Below are 20,860 nucleotides of genomic sequence, written 5' to 3'. Positions count from 1 at the left end.
TGCAGTTTTTGCAAAATTTCCTTACTTTTGTACTCTATTCCCTGTGAAATAAAGCCCAACATTCCATTTGTCTTCCCTATTACCTGCTGAACTTGTATGCTTTTTATGATTTATTCATGGGGAATCCCCAAACCCTTACAGCTTTCTGCAGTCTTTCTCCATTTAAATAATTTTCAGCTCCGCTATTCCTCCTGCTAAACGTCATAACCTCACAATTGCTCATATTGTAGTCATTCTGCATGGTTTTTGCCCACACATTTAATTTGTCTATATCCATTTGTAGACTCTTTGTGTCGTCCTCATGACTTAACTTCTCGCATATTTTTGTGTTGTCTGTGAACTTCACCAGCAACCCCACTGTTTTTCTAACCTTCTATACAATAATATACTAAAGGCCCTACTGAAGTTAAGCCATGAAATTCTCTTCATTCCTGATATTTTCTCAAAAAGGTTAGTCAGCATTAACTTTCACCCAGAATGTCTTACTGACTAGCTCTGGTGGTTCCATGTTCCTCTATTTCACTCAAACCTTCTGTCGGAAATCCTCCATCCTCTTAAGGGAAATGTTAGGCTGTACTTTCTTTAGAAGTATTTCTGCCCTTTTCAAATAATAATATACCTCTTGCTCTTTTTCAGGACACCTGCCATGATCGGATGTTCATTTGTGGTGAATAGATTGTTCTTTGGTGAGATTGGCCTGCTGGACCCTGGAATGGATGTTTATGGTGGAGAAAACATAGAACTAGGGATTAAGGTTTGTTGATAACCTCTTTAGAAATTGTTCTTTCTGAATATTGTATGTTTGGACCTCACCAAAGTTCATCATAGTGAAAAATACATCATGTAGAATTGCTGCTAATATCCTCTTTCTTGGTAGGAAATCTGCAGATCCTGGTTGCTCTAGTATATGTAAAGAAAAGTTATTTGGTAGTCTTAACGGAAGAGACATTTACCTTAAATACAATATTGTTTATTGCAAGTAGCAGACAAGAACTAGTTACATTGGCACAATAGACATTGTAACTTACAATGAAGGAGACCTCATTGTTAGGTCTTATTACTTTGAAGTACAAAGCTATTCTCCTGCCTGTGTTAACATTACATCATCACATTGGGTGGTGCTTCATGCAATCCTCAGCATTAACCATTTCAGACCTTTACACCCTTATTCCAACAATGGACTATGAAGAAAGTTCACTTTTTTTCCAATGTAGCCTGTAATCTGACTTGGGCTTACCCAACTGAAAAGCTCATTGTCTATTGACAAGGATAACTTAGCTCTGTATCTTGCAACCTTCGTAAAATTTCATCTCGCTGTTGAAATTCATGAGGTACCAATGGCCGTTGGTCACAAGCATAAAAATTCAGAATACTCAACCACAGAAATGTGTCATATTGCTTCTGCAGTTAGTGCTGGTCATTTATACTGTAAGATTGAAACTTTCTTGCTCACTTCCCATATCTTTTAGAATATTTCTTTTACCTCTTTCTAATTTCCCTTTAGAATAATGTATCAATTGTTTCATCAATGGTTTATGACAGATTTCCACCATTCAATCCATCCTGTGTTTAAAGCGGTATTACTGTCTTACCAAACAATGAAACAACCTAACAGTACTTAGTTCTTCATAATCCTTGATAAATTTGAAGTATCTATCAAGTCACTCTTTGCCTCTTCTGATCCAGTGAACAGAAACCTTGGTTTTCAGATCTTCAAAATTGAACTCCTTATCACTACGAATCTCAATTATCACTTCCATTATTGTTACAACCTCTTATAATGGAGTGCCAAAAACTGTATGTAAAATTTCAGCCGTGGCCTAACTGTTATGTACCAGGTCAACAACATCTCCATGTTTTTATCTGTGTATTGACTGCCTCCAAATACAAAAGCTAAGGGTAAGTATTTCACTTACATAACATTACTTACACTCACTACCCCAGGGAAAGCTGGACAACATTTTTGAATGAGGAAAGCTGTGCAGGTCATGTAGGTAATGATCCAGGAGAAATGGACATGAGTCTGCACGTGCACTACATGAACAAATTTCTCCCCAAAGACTCCATTTGCATTTGGACAGACTTATATTAATACATTTACTGTCACCTTTATTGACCTATGTAGTTGGACACCAAAACCCTTCAACTCTAGTTTAAATTTGACTATTTAATATAGCTGACTTCTCCCTAATCACGCACACAAAATATATTCTTTTAATATCATGTATATAAACAAAAAGACAATAGATCACAAAATATTTATGACCTGGTGACCCAGAAAGTTTTATTTGATTTATTTCCCTTATCACAGTGTAACTTTATAAAATGTAAAGCTGTCGTGCCTTCATCTGTTTAAAGATTTTATGCAAAATAAAAACTTCTGAGCCTTCTATCCTAGTTTTGTAAATCTGCTTTTGGGGGAAAGCAGATCCTTAAATTATTAGTTTACATTATCATCCATCATTGATTTCCACAATATCAGAATGATAAACCCCTTGTGTTCAGATACAGTACATCATTGCTGTGAGGTCAAACCCAATCAATCTCATTGTTAAGCATGTTAGTCAAACAATCTAGGATTTTCTTATATCTATGAGGTAATAGCTTTTATACATTACAGATGATAACACTGAGAATTTTGCCTTGGGGACGTCAGTGGATGAATACTTAATGCTTTCCAATGGACAACCTCTGCTAATTCTGCTGATAACCTAAAATTCTGAATTAATAGATTAATACCTTCCCTAAAATATTGGACAACTTTCATAATCAAAAGGTCTTAAATATTTATCTATTATTATTACCAATGTTCATTTCTGGTTTATTATGAGTAGTCTGGAGTATGAACGAAATAGTTTTAGTAATTGTCAATTTTACATCCTTCTAATGCATCCAATGCAGATATGATGTAACATACTTTGTGAGTCTGAACAAGAGAGTTGTGGATGGAATGTGTCATCTTTTAACTTAATTCTAAGGATAATCAATATGTGTAATTTATCGTGCTTTATTAACAAATGAGTCACTTCTGAGGCTGGATACTTTATGGAATATTGCTAATTGTCATTCAGTTAGAGAGGAACCTACAACTGATGAGGAAATAGTGCTTATGTTTTCCTGCTTATGTTTCCAATCATAAGTACTTAAAGATTTGTGGGTTCGATGGTGCTGCGAAGGTGAGATAGTGTGCACGTTTTGAGTGTGAGTGGATTTCAAACTTTCTCTCCCTGGATGATTTCCAGATTGTCCCCCTCAGCTGCAGTCTGTCCTACAGAAGATTACCTTAGGCAGCAAGTGACTTGAGATTCCAAAGTCACACGGAAGACCAAAGACTTTGACTCATTTATGATAACTGACTGTCAGTGTCTGAGTGAAAAGCAAGAGGCTACAAAATGCTCTCACTGTTCAGATGTTGGAATAGAATAAATCAGCACAAAGCATCTCAGATTAGGGATCATTTTGTGAAATCAGGCTTTATTAATCTGAGACAACAAGGTGCAGGGCTGGATGAACACAGCAGAGCTCCTATGATGCTGCTTGGCCTGCTGTGTTCATCCAGCCCTGCACCTTGTTGTCTCGGATTCACCAGCATCTGCAGTTCCTACTATCTCTGATTCAATTTTATTAATCTGAGCCTGAAGTACTCCTTGAAAGAGCAGTACGTATTATCTGTACTGTTATTTGCTGGTTAATACATAAAAGCACATTGATGGTGGGTGGAAAGCAGTATCTGCATATATTTTGGGCTCTTTCATGATGTTTGTCCAAAGCATCAGTCTGATAATTGATCTTCTTCTGTCAAAGAGAAACAAGAGCTCAGTAAATGTAACTGATGTGAACAGTCACTAGGCTGGACTGGGGAGCTTCAATATCCAGAATGTTCTGGATATTGAAGCTCAGATCTGAGATCTTGGCTACAAAGGATATTAGGGAATTTTACATTTTGCCAGAACTGATTGGTAAAAAGTACCCAAAATACACACAACATTTACAGTGAGAGGATTTGAACCTGTCAATCCCAAAAGCAGAGGTTTTCAGTTGGAGCAGGTCAAACTGTGCAGCAGCAGGCTGTTTAGAATGATCACCACAGCTCTCTAGAAATGTGTACCTTCTCTTGTGGTCTTAATATATCTAGCCCTTACTCCTTTACAGCCCATCACCCTGCCCAAGGCTCATTATACTTTTGTACCAACTCATGCCCTCCAAGCATGCCATACTTCTTTATATTCTCTGTGCCAGTTCAACACCACCCAAGCCATCCCCATGCTCCACTTAAACTCGCTGTGCTAACTCAAACACCTCCTTTTCATTCACACATTATGTGCATAGCTAAAGAGCAGAACCGCTGAGAGAAAGAAAAGTTCATAGATCATCTTTCGAAAATAAAACTGCTGTTCATAGAACACTATAATAGTGGCAATCAGACACACCATTAATGTATCAATAAAAATACAATGCACGCCTCTTAATCTTGTCCAAATTAACAATGAGACATTAAGAAATTATATTACAGAAAAAACATGTAACTATTTGAAGATGTCAATTAAGCAAAGTCAACAATTCATTTTAGAGCTAATAATTATATTGATTTGGACATAGTTGAGCAGGCACAATCCTAGAACTGGGTCTCGAGCACCCTTTTTAAATATCTCTAGAATCAATCCAATTCCATGAAAATCTCGCGCTGGGAACTGCTGGCTGATGTCAATGGGTTACATATCAACAGATTTTCAACTTACAGCTGCCTTCTGAGAAATCAGCTTTGCTCAATGGTTGCACTAGCACATCTGAGTTGGAATATTGTGTTCAACCTCATGCCAAGGCTAGACTGACAGCACGTTCAGTATTGTGGGAGTGTTTAGGTTTTAGGTTAGATGTTAGGCCTGGAGCATGCCCACCTAGTGATAGGGATATAAGAAATCCCATGGCACAGATATAATAAACAGAACAGATAAAAGGAAAAAAAAGATAATTTTTGTTTGGATTTCCAAAACAAATTAATAAGGTGGCACACAAAAGGTTACTACACAAGAGCTCATAATTTTAGGGATAATAATATTAGCATGGATGGATGATTTACTAGCCAACAAACAGATATTTGGGTCATTTTTAAGTTTGGACACTGTAACTAATGGGATACCACAGGGCTCAGTACTGGGGCTTCAATTCTTTACAATTTATAATAATTCTTGAGCAAAATCAGTGTATTGTAGCTAAATTTGCTAATGGCATAAAGCAGGAGAGAAAGTTGTGAGGCAGACGCAATGGGTCTGCAAAGGGATATGTAAAGGTTGGCCTGAATTTCTATGAGATAACTAAGACTCTGCTCCTTATGCGAAATGGCACTGAGGCCCCGATACTGGAATTCCAGCTGCAATTTATGACAGATCCTGCTTTAGCAGATAATGGAAAAGTAATGAAAGTACAGTATGTCAGAAATGGGAACAGGATGTGGGAGATATCCAAACATAGGAGAGCCATTTCATTCAGTGCTGAGTTCAAAATAACTGTATTTTTAATAAAGTAAGGTATTTATCCAGCAATGTATGACTTTGTTTTTTTAGAGTGGACATAAATGCTCATAAATGGCACATAAGAGCTGTGGAATTGTCAAGCTGTCATATTATTTAAACCCCCTGCGCTTAAAATACAAGCCTGTTGATCTTTGAGTTAAAGGAGAAATATTTGCAGTCTCAATAGTTGAACATATTTGTTGAACATAATGGGTTATCATTATAGCATTATTACTGCTTGACTATTACCACAGTCCATCATTATCACAATGGGGTGCTATAAATTCAGTTTAATTAATAGCTCAGAGAAATTATCAAGGAATTAGTTGTTAATGTGAAGCAATGAATGCAAATGTTTAATTTCATAAGAAACTAAGTACTAAAATGGCTTTAAATACATTGAATAGAAGTTCTCTCAATGAGAGCTGATAAAATCTGTAATAGTTACTTAGGCAAACTTCAATACATAAAGTTCTATGGTGGATACTGAATGATTTAGCATGGAGGGTGCATTGGCATAGGTTAGTGGGTTGGGGGACAAAATGAGTCCAAATAAAGTGATGTTTAGTTGGTAAAGTGAATATTGAGGGTCATGGGGATGAGTGGAGTGTTCATTGTGTTGGCATGAGTTGACACTAAGTTGGCAAATATTTAGCAGCTTGAGCATAATGTGGGAAAATGTGATGTTGTTCAAGTTGGCAAAATGAAATATTGTTTAAATGGGCAGGCACTGCAGAGCCCTGTGGTGCAAAGGGATCTGGGCAGCTTCATACGTGAATCACACAAAGCCAGCGTGCAGATGCAGCAAATAATTTATGCAAAGGTGATGTAGTATAAAAGCACAGCTATACAGGTTAATGGGGAGACCATGCCTACAGTACAGTGTAGGGTGTTTTCCCCAACTCCTGACACTCCGATCATTTCAGTGATTTTCCTTCATTTATTATTATTATTACTAGCCTGTTTGTCACTTGACAAGGGATAGACTAAAACTGCTTATCAAGTAAACAATCGTTCACTTGGTCAATATGAGTCAGTGATGCTTGGTCTACTCTGCACAACAATGAACTCAGAATACCTTGGCAATTATTTTCCTATTTATCTATTTCACTGTTTGTATTTCTTTGTTCCGCACAAAGTCTGCCTCCATAGATACAGAGATCACACTGCAAAACATAGCTCATAGGCTGTGAAGTATCTTGCGACATCTTGAATACTTGAAAACCATAAAAGGAAGCTTGTTTTGTCAGCAGGTAGACACTGTAATGGTAAGCCATTTTCCCCATTTCAGAGATGAGAAAGATATTCAACTTTGATTTAGCCTCCATCACCTGTACTGTGTGCACAAAGGATGCTTGGAAGAACTCACTGAGACTAAATTTCTATGAGGATTGTGTTGATAATGTTGATAGGAGCTTGGCAGAATCTGTGAGCCACAGTGCACCTGCTGCAAATGGCTATTTAAGTATTTTTCTCTTGTATTTCATTTGAACTCCTGCTAAAGTAGTAACTGGGCATATGGGCTGCTGCTATCTAATATTTAGAACCAGTCAGTAATATCACAATGACATCCATGTAACATGAACAATTAAACTTGACAATGCATCATGCCTCAACATTCATAAGAAAAACCCACCATCAACTGTTATGATAGTTTTATGACTCCTTTAGGTCTCTGATTAGACAGATATTGGAGTGAGACTTCTGTATTCCCAATATATTTTAGAAATGGAGACCTCTAGAGTGTTGGTTGCAGGACACTCGCATAATCTGCAATTTATACCCATATAGTTGTGCTTCACAATCTACATCAGTACAAAGAGTACAAAGATTGAGCCTGAATCTGGAATAAGCTGCAAGATCTGTATGAAAATACTGAAAATTGAACAAAGTATATGCAGGCAACATACATATCAACTCAATTCTTGCAGAGCAAAATTAATGAATTTTGTGCAGCATTAAGTCAGGTGAATAATATTGTCTTTGTTGATTAGCTCCAGAGATAAATAGGTCAGTCCAAATAATTCAGACCCCTTTTTGTTCTATCATTTCAGTGATTTTCCTTCAATTATTGTTACTAGCCTGTTCATTCCTTGACAAGAGACATATAACACTACTGGTAAACCATTGGCCACTTTGTCAATATAATTGTGAGTCAATGATACAAGATCAGTTATGCACAACAATGAACTCAGTACCTTACAATGTAGCTGGAAAATACCAGGAGCACTTAAACAACCTCCCAATGTAATCCATCAACGTCAAAGAATGTCCAATAGCTATAGCAGGCCAATTGTTTAATGGCTTCTTGCTGACCCTATGCACCATCAATTAGTTCTAAAATGGTATTTGTATTAAGGAATAATAAGAAACAACTTTGCCATCTAGCAGGTGAGGGAGTTTGAGTGTTGGAGATGTTTAAGGAGGAAATTGCTGCGTGGAAGCTATGAAGCATATGATGGGACATAATACTTTTCAAGGTCAGCCGTAGATATTTAAATATTTCTCCTGGTGGCTATCCGCTTGTGATATTTGCTTGCCTCCTGTGGCTCATGTTTAGGCAGGTCCCTCTGACTGGCAATCCAGGTCTTGCAACATTTCCATGTATTAGGTATTCAGAGTGCCACAGGACAATAGAACTGATCTTAAACTATGAGGCCATTAGCTATACAATTTGTCCATTTATGTCCTCCAGATATGCACTGAACCTTATGGTACTTCAGTTGATTGGATGATATTCGAAACAACCTTAACTCTACCATATTTTTCACAAGCTTGGCAGATAGATGCTTTACTAGCATTTCTGAAAGTGGCACTGCGGCAAGTTCGGTGAAACTTAAAAGAAAAACTTTAACCATGATTTGTTCCAGTTTTTTCTTAAATATGATGAAAACAATTTCACAGAATGATGCAGCATATCAGGAGGCTATGTGCCATCTCTTTGAAAGAGCTGACCAACTAATTCTACTTCTCTGCTCTACCCTCACGTTCCTGCAAATGCTTAAATTTCAAGTATTTATTTAATTGACTTTTGAAAATTAGTATTGAATCTTCTTCCACTGAACTTTCAGGCAGTGCATTCCACATTATCACAAGTCACTGGGCAATGTTTCTCCCCTCATGTTGACTCTTGCTCTTTTACCAATTACATCAAATCGGTGTCCTCTGATTTTTCACTTTTCTACCACTGAAAACAGTTTCTCTTCATTTACTTTATCAAAACTGTCCATGGCCTTGAATGCTTCCATCAACCCACAACATAAGTTTCTCTTATGTGGGAGAAACAACTTTAGCTTTGCAGGCTATGAGGAAAGATCTGAAGAAGTGGACTAATTGAAAAGCTCTTTGGAAGAACTGACAAATAGCCTCCAACTGCACTGCATTTTTGTTATTCTATGAAACTGTTTTTAAAAAAATTAAAGGGGAAAAAGAAATAACAGGCCTTGTTTTGTGGAGTTAAAATAACACTGAAATATTGCATCCCTTGTCCCATTGTAAATTTTCAACTATATCCTCTTTATGGCCTTGACAAATTTCCTGAAGAGTGATGTAAGAATTAACCGTAAAAGTGTGTCATCTGTGGCCTAATCAGTGATTTTTAAATGTTTAGCATCATTTCAAACCTTTGCATATTGTGGAGAAAGTTTTCCTCTTGGCTCAGGAATACCCAGCCTGTGCACTTTCATGGCTCACAAATGCACACAAATGTGTGCTTTTATGAAGGATTTTTGCCTTTTCACAAGGGTACAATTTGCAATATGTTTTGTGAGCTGCAGTAGAGTACGTGAAGAGTCTGAGTGTGGAGATGGAATAGGTGGAAAGTTTCCTCTGCTCTCCAACACAGCAAGTCAGCTTCCAGCATTATGTAAAGGCCCCCTAAACTTCATCCCCATCCCTCTTACCCACCCTCAAGACATCTCACATACACAGATGCCACCCCATGCCAGCTTTATGCCTCCTAATGTATTCGCCATTGCAACTCTTCTAATAAGCACTATGCACCTATATGAGCCATGTAAAAACAAGAGGAATTAGTTTTAAATCATTAGAAAGCTGTTAAATCTCTAATAATATAAGTAAATCCTAAATTTAAACATTCTATCATTGACATTGAACCAAAAAACCCCGAGACAGGAAAAAAATGTTCTAATCCTTTAAGCACCATTAGGTTTCTAAAAAAACAAGAAATCACATCAGTGCCATATTCTGTGATTATAGAACTTTCATTAGTTCTTAGATCAAGTGAGACCACATGCTGAGCTAAAGCTTTTGAAACCCAGCCAAACATTCATCATGGACCCGTTATCATAACAAAAACTTCCAGATATCTATCTCCATGTCAAAGCAGGGTGGGGAGTAAGCAGAGAACATGATGTATTTTTTCAGAAGCAGAGGGGTATTTTATGCTAAATGGCTAGATCTGCTGGTCCAATTGCAACAGAGCACAAAAACATTGACAGCAAAACATTGACTACACCCAATGGAAATCCTGATTAATGTAAAGGTCAACCTACCTCTGAAGAGTATATCTCTGTGGTGATCACTGCATTGAAAATACATTTACATTACATTTTAGCACCTAATGGCTACATTTGGTGGAGTGAAAAAAATTACAATTAACTTTCTGACTTCAGAGCAGGTTTCGCATTTATTTTCCTCAGGACTACAAAGGATAAGCCCTCTGATCATTATTGACCAAACTCTAATGACTGACTATGACACACCACACAACTGACTTAGCAGGACATTCTGAACCGAATACAGCCTCCTCTTGAACTGTTGTCAAAATAATGACTGAATATTGTCCCCCTTCACCACACTGAAGGACTGTTCCCCTTTGATTTTCACACTTGCTTGAAGTAAATGCAGTGTTTTTGCTGCATAGGTTGCTGGTACTTGCTGCAGCTGTGATGCTGATGTGGCATGGTGCCATATTGTGACATGTTCAGTCTCTCTGACTGAAAGATTGACATTGCAATGCTGCCCTCCTTCACAAGCTGCCTCCTCTCTCTCTGCATAGAGGAGCAAATGAAACCACAGAGGCTGGGAGCCTGTGACTGAGCGCAAAGGCCTTGTGCACTAAGAAAACAACGTGTCACTGAGAATCTGTAAATCAGTGCTAAAGTCACTGGGCACTAGGAAAGCAACGTGAGCAGGCAGAGGCTGGCAGCCTTCAGCTAAGTGCTAAAGTCAGCTACCTCCTGCATGCTAAGCATCCTTGGAGAAGCATGCAAGTCATAAGTGTTCCAGAGTGGAGTGTTGCAGGTTGGAAGTCGAGTCTGAGCTTGTCTGAGAGCAGGCATGATAGTGAGGCTGGTAGTTTACCGATACCAAGTTGCACGGATGAAGGATTGAGGGGGATATGGCCTCAGAGCATTCAGGGACGTTGTACAGAAGAATGATTCCGGGGGATGGCCGTCAATGGCCTTGCCACTGCCTGATTGGCTTATCATTTGGTGGGCATTTCCGAAAAGAAGAAGTGCAGGTCTCTCACCAGTTCTCAAGTCAGCAGGCAAGAAGACCTCCTGACACCTCAGAAAGATTCTGCCCCATGTTTGTTATAAAAACCCATTTGGCTCATGAATATCCTTGAGGGAACAAAATCTGATGTTTTTAGTTGGTCTGGTCTATACGTGACTCCAGACTCTCTAATCAGGTACTGAATGTAAATATGAAAATCTTGCCATCAGGATTCAGCAGTGTGTGTTCTATGATCTCATGACAGTAACATACACTAACAGTCTCCCTGCATTTGAGTTTTCCCAGTCGACAAGTTGGTGCTTGTACTGAAATCCTTTGTTAATTAGAGTCAGTAAAAGCGATGAGGAACACAAATAACCCAATTGCCCACCTTTGCAAGCAGCACCTAAGTTGGAATTCTTTGGTTTTGAAATACTGACAGAGATTTGAAAGTATAACCAAAAAGACTGGGGAGCCCAGCTTCCATGGGGATAGTAAGAACTGCCGATGCTGGCGTCAGAGATAACACAGTGTGGAGCTGGAGGAACACAGCAGGCCAGGCAGCATCAGAAGAGCAGGAAAGTTGAAATTTCTGAAGAAGGGTCCCGGCCCAAAACGTTAACTTTCTTGCTCCTCTGATGCTGCCTGGCCTGCTGTGTTCCTCCAGCTCCAAACTGTGTTAGCCCAGCTTCCATGTTCATTTTGGACTGCTATGCAGTGGAGACACCTAGACCTATTACCTTCACATAACTAGGGATTTAACAACTTATCTAATTACTTCAACTAAGTAAACAGAGGCATCTTGCTGTAACATTTGAAAGGCAGTTTGAAATTATTTTGCCAATTCTGTGGAAGGGTCACCGGATCCGAAAGGTTAACTCTGAATTCTCTTCACAGATGCTGCCAGACCTGCTGAGCTTTTCCAGCAATTTCCGTTTTTATTTTGACTGTGTTATTTCAGTAATTTGCAGCTTGATACTATTTTATGATCATTATCAATGGAACTCCAGAACTCCAGTTATGATTGGAACTGAGTGGATCCAATATACCTGTGGGTTTTTTTCCCCCTTCTTCACAGGGAAATAACAACAGCAAACTTTATTTTCAATCCATTCATGGGATTTGGGGGTCACTGGCAAGATCAGTATTACTTGCCCATCCCTAATTACCATAGAACTGAATGCCTCGAGAAACCATTTCAAGGGACACTTAAGAGTCAGTTATATCGTGTTGGAGTCACATATAGGTTAGACCAAGTAAGAACACCAGATTTCCTTCCCAAATGGGGTTTGGAAAAACAGAAATGAATTTATAATTAACTCCATTTCAATAAATAAAGTCACCTATCACTTTCATAAGGTTGCCAGAAACAATATGATGATAAAATTATCTTTATTTTTACTTTATTCACCGCAGCTTAAAAGTAGAGCTGGGTTTTGAATAGCAGCTGTACCATTATCATTATAATTTACTTACTAACAATCCATACAAGTTGCTTTTAGAAGACCAGAGATAGTAGGAACTGCAGATGCTGGAGAATCCGAGACAACAAGGTGCAGGGCTGGATGAACACAGCAGGCCAAGCAGCATCATAGGAGCAGAGAGGCTGACGTTTTGGGCCTAGACCCTTCATCAGAAAAGGGGGAGGGGAAGGGGGTTTTGAAATAAATAGGGAGAGAGTGGGAGGCGGATAGAAGAGGGATAGAGGAGAGGATAGGTGGAGAGGAAACAAACAGGTCGAAGAGGCGGGGATGGGGCCAGGAAAGGTGAGTGTAGGTAGGGAGTTAGGAAGGGGATAGGTCAGTCCAGGGAGGACGGACAGGTCAAGGGGGCGGGATGAGGTTGGTCGGTAGGAGATGGAGGTGCGGCTTGAGGTGGGAGGAGGGGATAGGTGGGAGGAAGAACAGGTTAGGGAGGCAGGGACGAGCTGGACTGGTTTTGGGATGCGGTGGGGGGAGGGGAGATTTTGAAACTTGTGAAATCCACATTGATACCATTGGGCTGCAGGGTTCCCAAGCGGAATATGAGTTGCTGTTCCTGCAACCTTCGGGTGGCATCGTTGTGGCACTGCAGGAGGCCCAGGATGGACATGTCGTCTGAGGAATGGGAGGGGGAGTTGAAATGGTTCGCGACTGGGAGGTGCAGTTGTTTGTTGCGAACCGAGCGTAAGTGTTCTGCAAAGCGGTCCCCGAGTCGCCGCTTGGTTTCCCCGATGTAGAGGAAGCCACACCGGGTACAGCGGATGCAGTATACCACATTGGCAGATGTGCAGGTGAACATCTGCTTGATGTGGAAAGTCTTCTTGGGGCCTGGGATGGGGGTGAGGGAGGAGGTATGGGGGCAGGTGTAGCACTTCCTGCGGTTGCAGGGAAAAGTGCCGGGTGTGGTGGAGCTGGAGGGGAGTGTGGAGCGGACAAGGGAGTCACGGAGAGAGTTGTCCCTCCGGAAAGAAGACCAATTGTTTTATATCTACAAATAACACAAAAGGGCATTGTATTAATAGAAAGGTTTAATAAATCAGAGAGCAATCACACTGCATGGCACAAAGGAGAAGTGCTTTTGTGATGATAATAGGGCTTCAATTTCTTCATTCATTTAATATGTAATGGTTGCTATGTTAAATAGTGACCTGGAATATGTCCTTCATCTCAGCACCACATCATGTCTGCTCTCCTCCTCGAGTCCACTCAGTGTATGCCAAGTGACATTTAAGAGCAAAGAACATGCATATGTTCAGTAATTATTTATGTTAATTTTTAATAATACCTTTTATAGAATAAATAATTCATTCAGATTTGTTGGACTTTTTGAAGCAAGATCACAACCTTGCATCATTTATCTAAATTGAATTCTGGTTGGACAACTTTATTCAGTGATAGAGTTTTAAATTGATTTGACCCTTGAAATTAGTTTCTGATTAACATGCATTCTGCCTAGTAAAAGATGTACAATTAGCTTCATTACAATTCTCAAAACTGTTAACCCACGCTCACAACAGCAACACGTGCCTGGAGGAAAATGAAACAGGGTGAGAAATGAAACAAAACGATCATGAATCCTGATAAGAGAGCCAAGAGAATTGAATGATACTTTTAGTTTTACAGTTGGATTCTCTGCGAGCTTTGAAGTTGCAGAGTTATATCTGGTCAAGAAATATGGGAAGTGAATAGGGCTCAGGAGCGTCATACTAATAGTAAAACTGAATGCGGGGGCGGGGGAGGTTTGCCACAGGGCCAATATAGAAGACGGAAGAATCTTATTGTTCCTTTATAAGATGCGAACATACCTGGTAAACCCAGCATTTAGTGCTCATCTCTAATTGCATATGGGTAGACGACGGTGAGCTGCAGCCTTGAAGTGCTCTACTTCACATGGTGTAGAGGCACCACATGGAGTAGGATCCTGGATTATGACCGGGTGACTGTAAAATGTTACAACTTATTAGAGTAGCCTCCTGGAAATCATGTCCCACTATTTCTTCCCTGCAGGGAACACAGGCTCAGAAACTTCAGTGATAACAAGGTGTAGAGCTGATGAACACAACAGGCCAAGCAGCATCAGAGGAGCAGGAAAGCTGACGTTTTGGGCCTAGACCCTTCTTCAGAAATGGGGGAGGGGAATGGGGTTCTGAAATAAATAGGGAGAGAGGGGGAGGCGGATAGAAGATGGATAGAGGAGAAGATAGGTGGAGAGGAGACAGACAGGTCAAAGAGGCGGGGATGGAGCCAGTAAAGGTGAGTGCAGGTGGGGAGTTGTGGGGGAGATAGGTCAGTCCAGGGAGGATGGACAGGTCAAGGGGGCGGGATGAGGTTAGTAGGTAGGAGATGGGGGTGGGACTTGGGGTAGGAGGAGGGGATAGTTGGGAAGAAGGACAGGTTAGGGAGATGGGGACGAGCTGGGCTGGTTTTGGAATGCGGTAGGGGGAGGGGAGATTTTGAAGCTTGTGAAGTCCACATTGATACCGTTGGGCTGCAGGGTTCCCAAGCGGAATATGAGTTGCTGTTCCTGCAACCTTTGGGTAGCATCGTTGTGGCACTGCAGGAGGCCCAGGATGGACATGTCGTCTGAGGAATGGGAGGGGAAGTTGAAATGGTTCGCGACGGGGAGGTGCAGTTGTTTAGTGCGAACCGAGCATAGGTGTTCTGCAAAGCAGTCCCCAAGCCTCCGCTTGGTTTCCCCGATGTAGAGGAGGCCACAACGGGAACAGTGGATGCAGTATACCACATTAGCAGATGTGCAGGTGAACATCTGCTTGATGTGGAAAGTCTTCTTGGGGCCTGGGATGGGGGTAAGGGGGGAGGTGTAGGGGCAGGTGTAGCACTTCCTGCGGTTACAGGGAAAAGTGCCGGGTGTGGTGGGGCTGGAGGGGAGTGTGGAGCGGACAAGGGAGTCACAGAGAGAGTGGTCCCTCCGGAAAGCAGATAAGGGTGGGGAGGGAAAAATGTCTTTTGTGGTGGGGTCGGATTGCAGATGGCGGAAGTGTCAGAGGATGATGCGTTGGATCCCGAGGTTGGTGGGGTGGTACGTGAGGACGAGGGGCCCCAACTGTGACAATGTCTACATTCAGAACACGGAGGCTTGGGGACTCCTTTGCAGAACACCTACGCTCGGTTTGCACTAAACAGCTGCAACTAAACACTCACCTCTACTGGCTCCATCCCCCCCCTTTGACCTGTCTGTCTCCTCTCCACCTATCTTCTCCTCTATCCATCTTCTATCCACCTCCCACTCTCTCCCTATTTATTTCAGAACCCCGTTTCCCTCTCCCATTTCTGAAGAAGGGTCTAGGCCCGAAACATCAGCCTTCCTGCTTCTCTGATGCTGCTTGGCCTGCTGTATTCATCCAGCTCTACACCTTGTTATCTCAGATTCTCCAGCATCTGCAGTTCCTGCTGTCTCAGAAACTTCAGTGGTCAGTTTTGGTGACAGGTCAGAAAGTTGTCCATTGACCTTTTTGACCAGAACTTAATGGTTGACGTGGCAAGAAGAGGGTGAGTATTTCTTGTGACTAACTCACTGTGTTGATTGATTGTTCTTTTACTTCCTACTCCTTCCCTCTTTCAATCACTATCACTCCATACTTTGTACCTACACAGCATGACAACAGTAGGGTTAATTGTCTGGTCCGTTATGAATGATGAACTGGTGCAAAGTGAACACAATTAGTCAACGAAAAACAATGCCAATCCGAAACACCAGATCTCTGCTTGTTTTTCTATGACTATCCCGTTAAGTTGCTGCACGATGTAAATACTAAAATGGCACCAGTTCTCCACCCCCACCGGAGATATCGCTTTTCCTTCTCTCACCCCATCCCTAACACATCCTAGGATAAAGAACCATTGATAATCTAACTGTCCTTGTTGGTCCAATGATTGACAAATAGGCTAATTCTGAGATTTGACACTCGCTGGAAAAAGTACTCACATTTCAAATTGCTGTGCAGACCTATAGCAATGTTGAGCATAGAGAGGCTTGTACCTTCCTGAGAATATGTAGACCTATGAAAGCATCAAAAACATGTCAGTCACAGCTGGATACTTTTCAGATGGAGTAGGATGGATATGCTTTTACCACTTCACTCCCTGTACACCAGACAATTTAGTGAGAATTCAATTATGGAGATAATAGCCTGTAGGAAGACAGGCATTAGTTACACATGCAGAAATATTAAGGTAAACCAGTACGTTCAATGCTGATGAACTACTTTTCGTTAGATTAACTTTTTAATTTTCTCTACTCTTCAAAACTTAAAGAATAATGTTGAGTGTTGCCACTTAGACAATGAGCATCAGTCAGTGTGGAAATTATTTAAGCACAATAAGGGCTAGAAATCTGTGTCTTTAGAGCTGTGATTCCAACAGTGGAAGTGAGAAATTGTCTGTACTGTGGGCTCACCTCTGGTGTGGCTTTTACCAAACACCATTTTTGTAAAAACCGAAAGAACTGCAGATGTTATTATTCAGGAACTAAAACAGAATGCTGGGAAAGCTCAGCAGGTCTGGCAGCATCTGTGAAGAAAAAATCAGAGTTAACATTTCAGGTCCGATGATCCTTCCTCAGAACATTCCTCAGAGTTCTGAAGAAGGGTCACCGGACCCGAAACGTTAACTCTGACATTTTCTTCACAGATGCTGCCAGACCTGCTGAGCTTTTCCAGCAACTCCTGTTTTTGTACCACTTTTGTAAAATTCAAATAAGAAATGCATCCTTTCTCCATGTCAGAAGAAAGCTTTAGGCCATTTGCAAAATAAAAGTCAAATGCCTGTTTCTGCTCCTTCTTATAACATTGACTTGCATCGGGGGAATACCAAAGCTAAGCAGTTAGCAACAGGAAAACAATTGATACTGTCCTGAATCACCACTGCTTCTGGCCCCAGTATCTCTGGCATTACACCCAATTCCAACCTCCAGGTTCTCTCCCCTGTAATCTCCTTTATCCTCAGCTCTGCCTCTGACCTCCTATCTCCCTCCAACACCACACTAGCAAAACTGCAGACCCCTGTGATGTCAAATGGCCAGCTGTTCCTCTTCCGAGCCCCTGTCATCTTAACCGATCACCAATTGGGGTACAGGTGCACACACCTCTGTAATCACTGCACCATTTTCTTAATGACAAGATCCAAAGTCCAGATTCTACAGACATTCGCAATTGAAGTTGGGCTATAGCATTCTGCAGGTAAGGTCCCCAAGAATAAATGTTGGCAAGTTTCTAATTAGCCATGTTTTGTTTCAATATGGTAATATTAAAACTTGATGTTTCATTGGATGAAGTTAGAGTAACAGTTGTCTGATTTTAAGGTATCATTCCAATGTTTGAGGAGGGAGGTCAGTTCTGGTGTAGAACTGAAAGGCAATGGATTTTCTTTGTGGCTTTGCTAAAAAAACGTTAAGGGTACTAATTTGTGTAGAAAATGGGTGCCTATGCCACCAGTTGAAGAGCCAGAGAAATCCCCACGCTGTCTCTTTTTGGGGGAGGCCCACTGCTCTAGGTGCTAAATAAGCACTTAACAGGCCTTCACTTGGGATTAAAGATCCCATGGGAAGAAATTCCTCTCATCAAGAGCTGCTAGCCCAGTCAATTGGAGGCCCTGCAACAGGGAGGCATTGGCCTAGTGGTATTATCACTAGACGATTAATCCAGTAAGCCAGGTAATGTTCAGGGGACCTGGGTTTGAATCCTGCCATGGCAGATGTTGGAATTTGGATTCAATCAAAATCTGGAATTAAGAGTCTAATGATGACCATGATGCTATTGTCGATTGTCAGGAAAAACCTATCTGGTTCACTAATATCCTTTAGGGGAGGGAACTGCCATCCTTACCTACTCTGGCATACATGTGACCCCAGATCCCCAGCAATGTGGTTGATCCTTAACTGCTTCTGGGCAATTAGGAATGGGCAATAAATGTAGGCCTAGCCAGTGATGCCATCATCCTGTGAATTAGTAATAAAAAGTCTTCTGTATATGAGCACCACTGAGGTGGAGGTAGTAGCTGCTGATACCACACAATCCTGAGGTTTTGAACTGAGGTGAAATATAGGTGAATGAGGGCAGGAAGGGATCTGAGAGAAGGAGCTAGTGGGAAGGCCAGCCAAAGAGGACAGGAGGTAGCTATCAGTCTCCCCCACCACACCCCCAACAACCAACTGATGTCAAGTCCAACCAATCAACACTGAGTACCTGCATTCAGATACAAAGTATCTTTATGCACACAATAAATCTTTAGCCTTTCTGTTAATTTGTTCTGACACTTGTACCCTCTATCCCTTCCTGTCATAGTCTATGTATCATTTCCCATATTAGTACCTTTCTCCCTTACCATGTCTCTATTCTTTGATCTACCACACCTTCTCAAATTAGATCCCCTGTCCCTATTTTATAGTTAAAAACCCTCTTTACTTCCCCAGTCATGTAGCTGACTCAAACTTTGGCCCCAATATAGTTTAGATGAAGACTGACCGAATGGAACAGTTGCATTTGCTGGTGCCAGTGCCCACTGAAACCCCCTTCTAATTCACCAATTTTTTATTTATTTCTCTAATTTTAATGGCCCTGTGCCAATTTACAGATTCTTCAGGTAATTTTTTTAATCACTTGTGGGACATGAGCATCTCTGGCTGACCAGTTTTTATTGCCCGTCCCTAGTTGCCTTTTAGAAGGTGGTGGTGAGCTGCTGCCTTGAGCTACTGCAGTCCATGAGCTGTAGGTTTAAGACTCGCTTCTGTAGAGAGAGAATTCCAGGATTTTAACCCAGTGACAGTGAAGGAATGGTGCTATATTTCCAAGTCAGAACGGTGAGTGGCTTGGGGAGTATTTTTCAGGTGGTGGTATTCTCATGTATCTGCTGTTCTTATCCTTCTAAATGGAAGTGGTCATGGGTTTGGAAGGTGCAGCCTTGGAGTTTTTGATGAATTTGATTATAATCTAAAGATAATTACTTGTGAGATTCAGCTTCTTAATTTGTTGTCAAGCTCCTCATGACGATTACACAGAACCTCCTGCTTGGTCCTACCTATGGTGTTGGTATCTACATAGACCATGATGACAAGATGCTCCCTTCCCATTGTAAGTTCCTGTCCAGACCTGAGCAGATATCTCAAACCTTGGCAGTTAGCAGGCAATACAGCCTTCTGGACTCTCATGCTTTGTTATGGAGAACAGTGTCAATCCTCCTCAATATTCTGTCCCCTATTCCCATTACATTCCTTTTTGCTTAATCTGCTTGAATGGCTTCCTTTATCTTAGTGCCATAGTCGATTCACCAATCTATCCTTGCAGCCCTCTCTTTCATTTGGCCGTGCTGAAAAAAAAACTCAGACCTTATGGACAGTTGAACAAACTGAGGCTCCTGCACTCCTGCCCTCTGGGCCCCTTACCTGTCTCAGCTAGAGCTACACACTCCTGTCCTGGCCACTTCTCAGATCAGATGAAGAACGTATCCTAAGGGGTGCAACTGCATTTTGGCAAAAAAATCCACTTAACTTACCCCCACCTGATGTGTTGGATGATCTGCTACTTGGCCTCCAGCTCATTACTCTGAGTCGAAGCTCCATGAGCTTCAGTCACTTCCTGCATACAATCAACAGTAGGGCATGGCAGCAGTGGAAATGGAAATGAGGCACTTGCCCTTCTCCCTTTAGCTCTTATGGGTGGCATGGTGGCTCAGTGGCTAGCGCCAGGGACCCAGGTTCAATTCCACCCTCGGGCAACTGTCTGTGTGGAGTTTGCACATTCTCCCCATGTCTGCCTGGGTTTCCTCTGGGTACTCCAGTTTCCTTCCACAGTCCAAAGATGTGCAGGTTTGGTGAATTGGCCATACCAAATTGCCCATAGTGTTCAGGGATGTGTAGATTAGTGGGATGGGGTCTGGGTGGGATTCTCTGAGGTTCAGTGTGCACTTGCTGGGCTGAAGGGCCTGTTTCCACACTGCAGGGGTTCTATGAAAATTAAGCTAACTCTGTTTTTCTACACATACAGCCTGAGCTGTTAAGTATCTCTTGCTTTGTTACAATTTTTATATGGTTCTCTTTGATATTGCCAAAGTATCGCAACTGTTTCAAGAGTTCATTTTGTTCAGTTCAAATGTTTTGCTTTTCTTATGTATGCAAATAAACTAATTTTACCTAAATGTGAATTGAGCATATTTAAATTAGAACAATTATTTCATGAATTTTATTGCCTACATATTCTTAATTTTCTCATGTAAATATAGCAACATTTCAAGTATCTCCACAGCAACTTAATGGGAAATAAATTGCTATAGTAACTTAGTGGCAAATTATCACCGTTGATACAAATTATTAGCTTCTGCAATTCATTTGTTTACTTCACAGAATGTGAGCATCGCAATTTAATGCCATTCTTAAATGCCCTTGAGAAGATA

At 41.1% G+C, this 20,860-nt stretch overlaps 2 protein-coding genes across 2 annotated transcripts in view; one reads left to right on the top strand and one right to left on the bottom strand.

Annotated features, from left to right (window-relative positions):
• Nucleotides 1-20,860, bottom strand: part of LOC109934510 (polypeptide N-acetylgalactosaminyltransferase 17-like) — a 316,563-nt gene that overhangs the window by 212,306 nt on the left and 83,397 nt on the right. The gene's annotated exons all lie outside the window — the stretch shown is intronic.
• galnt17 (polypeptide N-acetylgalactosaminyltransferase 17) overlaps nt 1-20,860 on the top strand; it is a 194,903-nt gene that overhangs the window by 119,419 nt on the left and 54,624 nt on the right. The window contains exon 5 of the mRNA XM_048612309.1: nt 637-754. Coding sequence (XP_048468266.1) covers nt 637-754 — 118 coding nt within the window. The remainder of the gene's footprint in view (nt 1-636; nt 755-20,860) is intronic.

This window comes from Rhincodon typus, chromosome 26, assembly GCF_021869965.1.
Source record: "Rhincodon typus isolate 14 chromosome 26, sRhiTyp1.1, whole genome shotgun sequence".
Classification (NCBI taxonomy): Eukaryota; Metazoa; Chordata; class Chondrichthyes; order Orectolobiformes; family Rhincodontidae; genus Rhincodon; species Rhincodon typus.
Note: the sequence above shows the minus strand (reverse complement) of the source record. Positions and strands in the feature narration are given on the sequence as shown.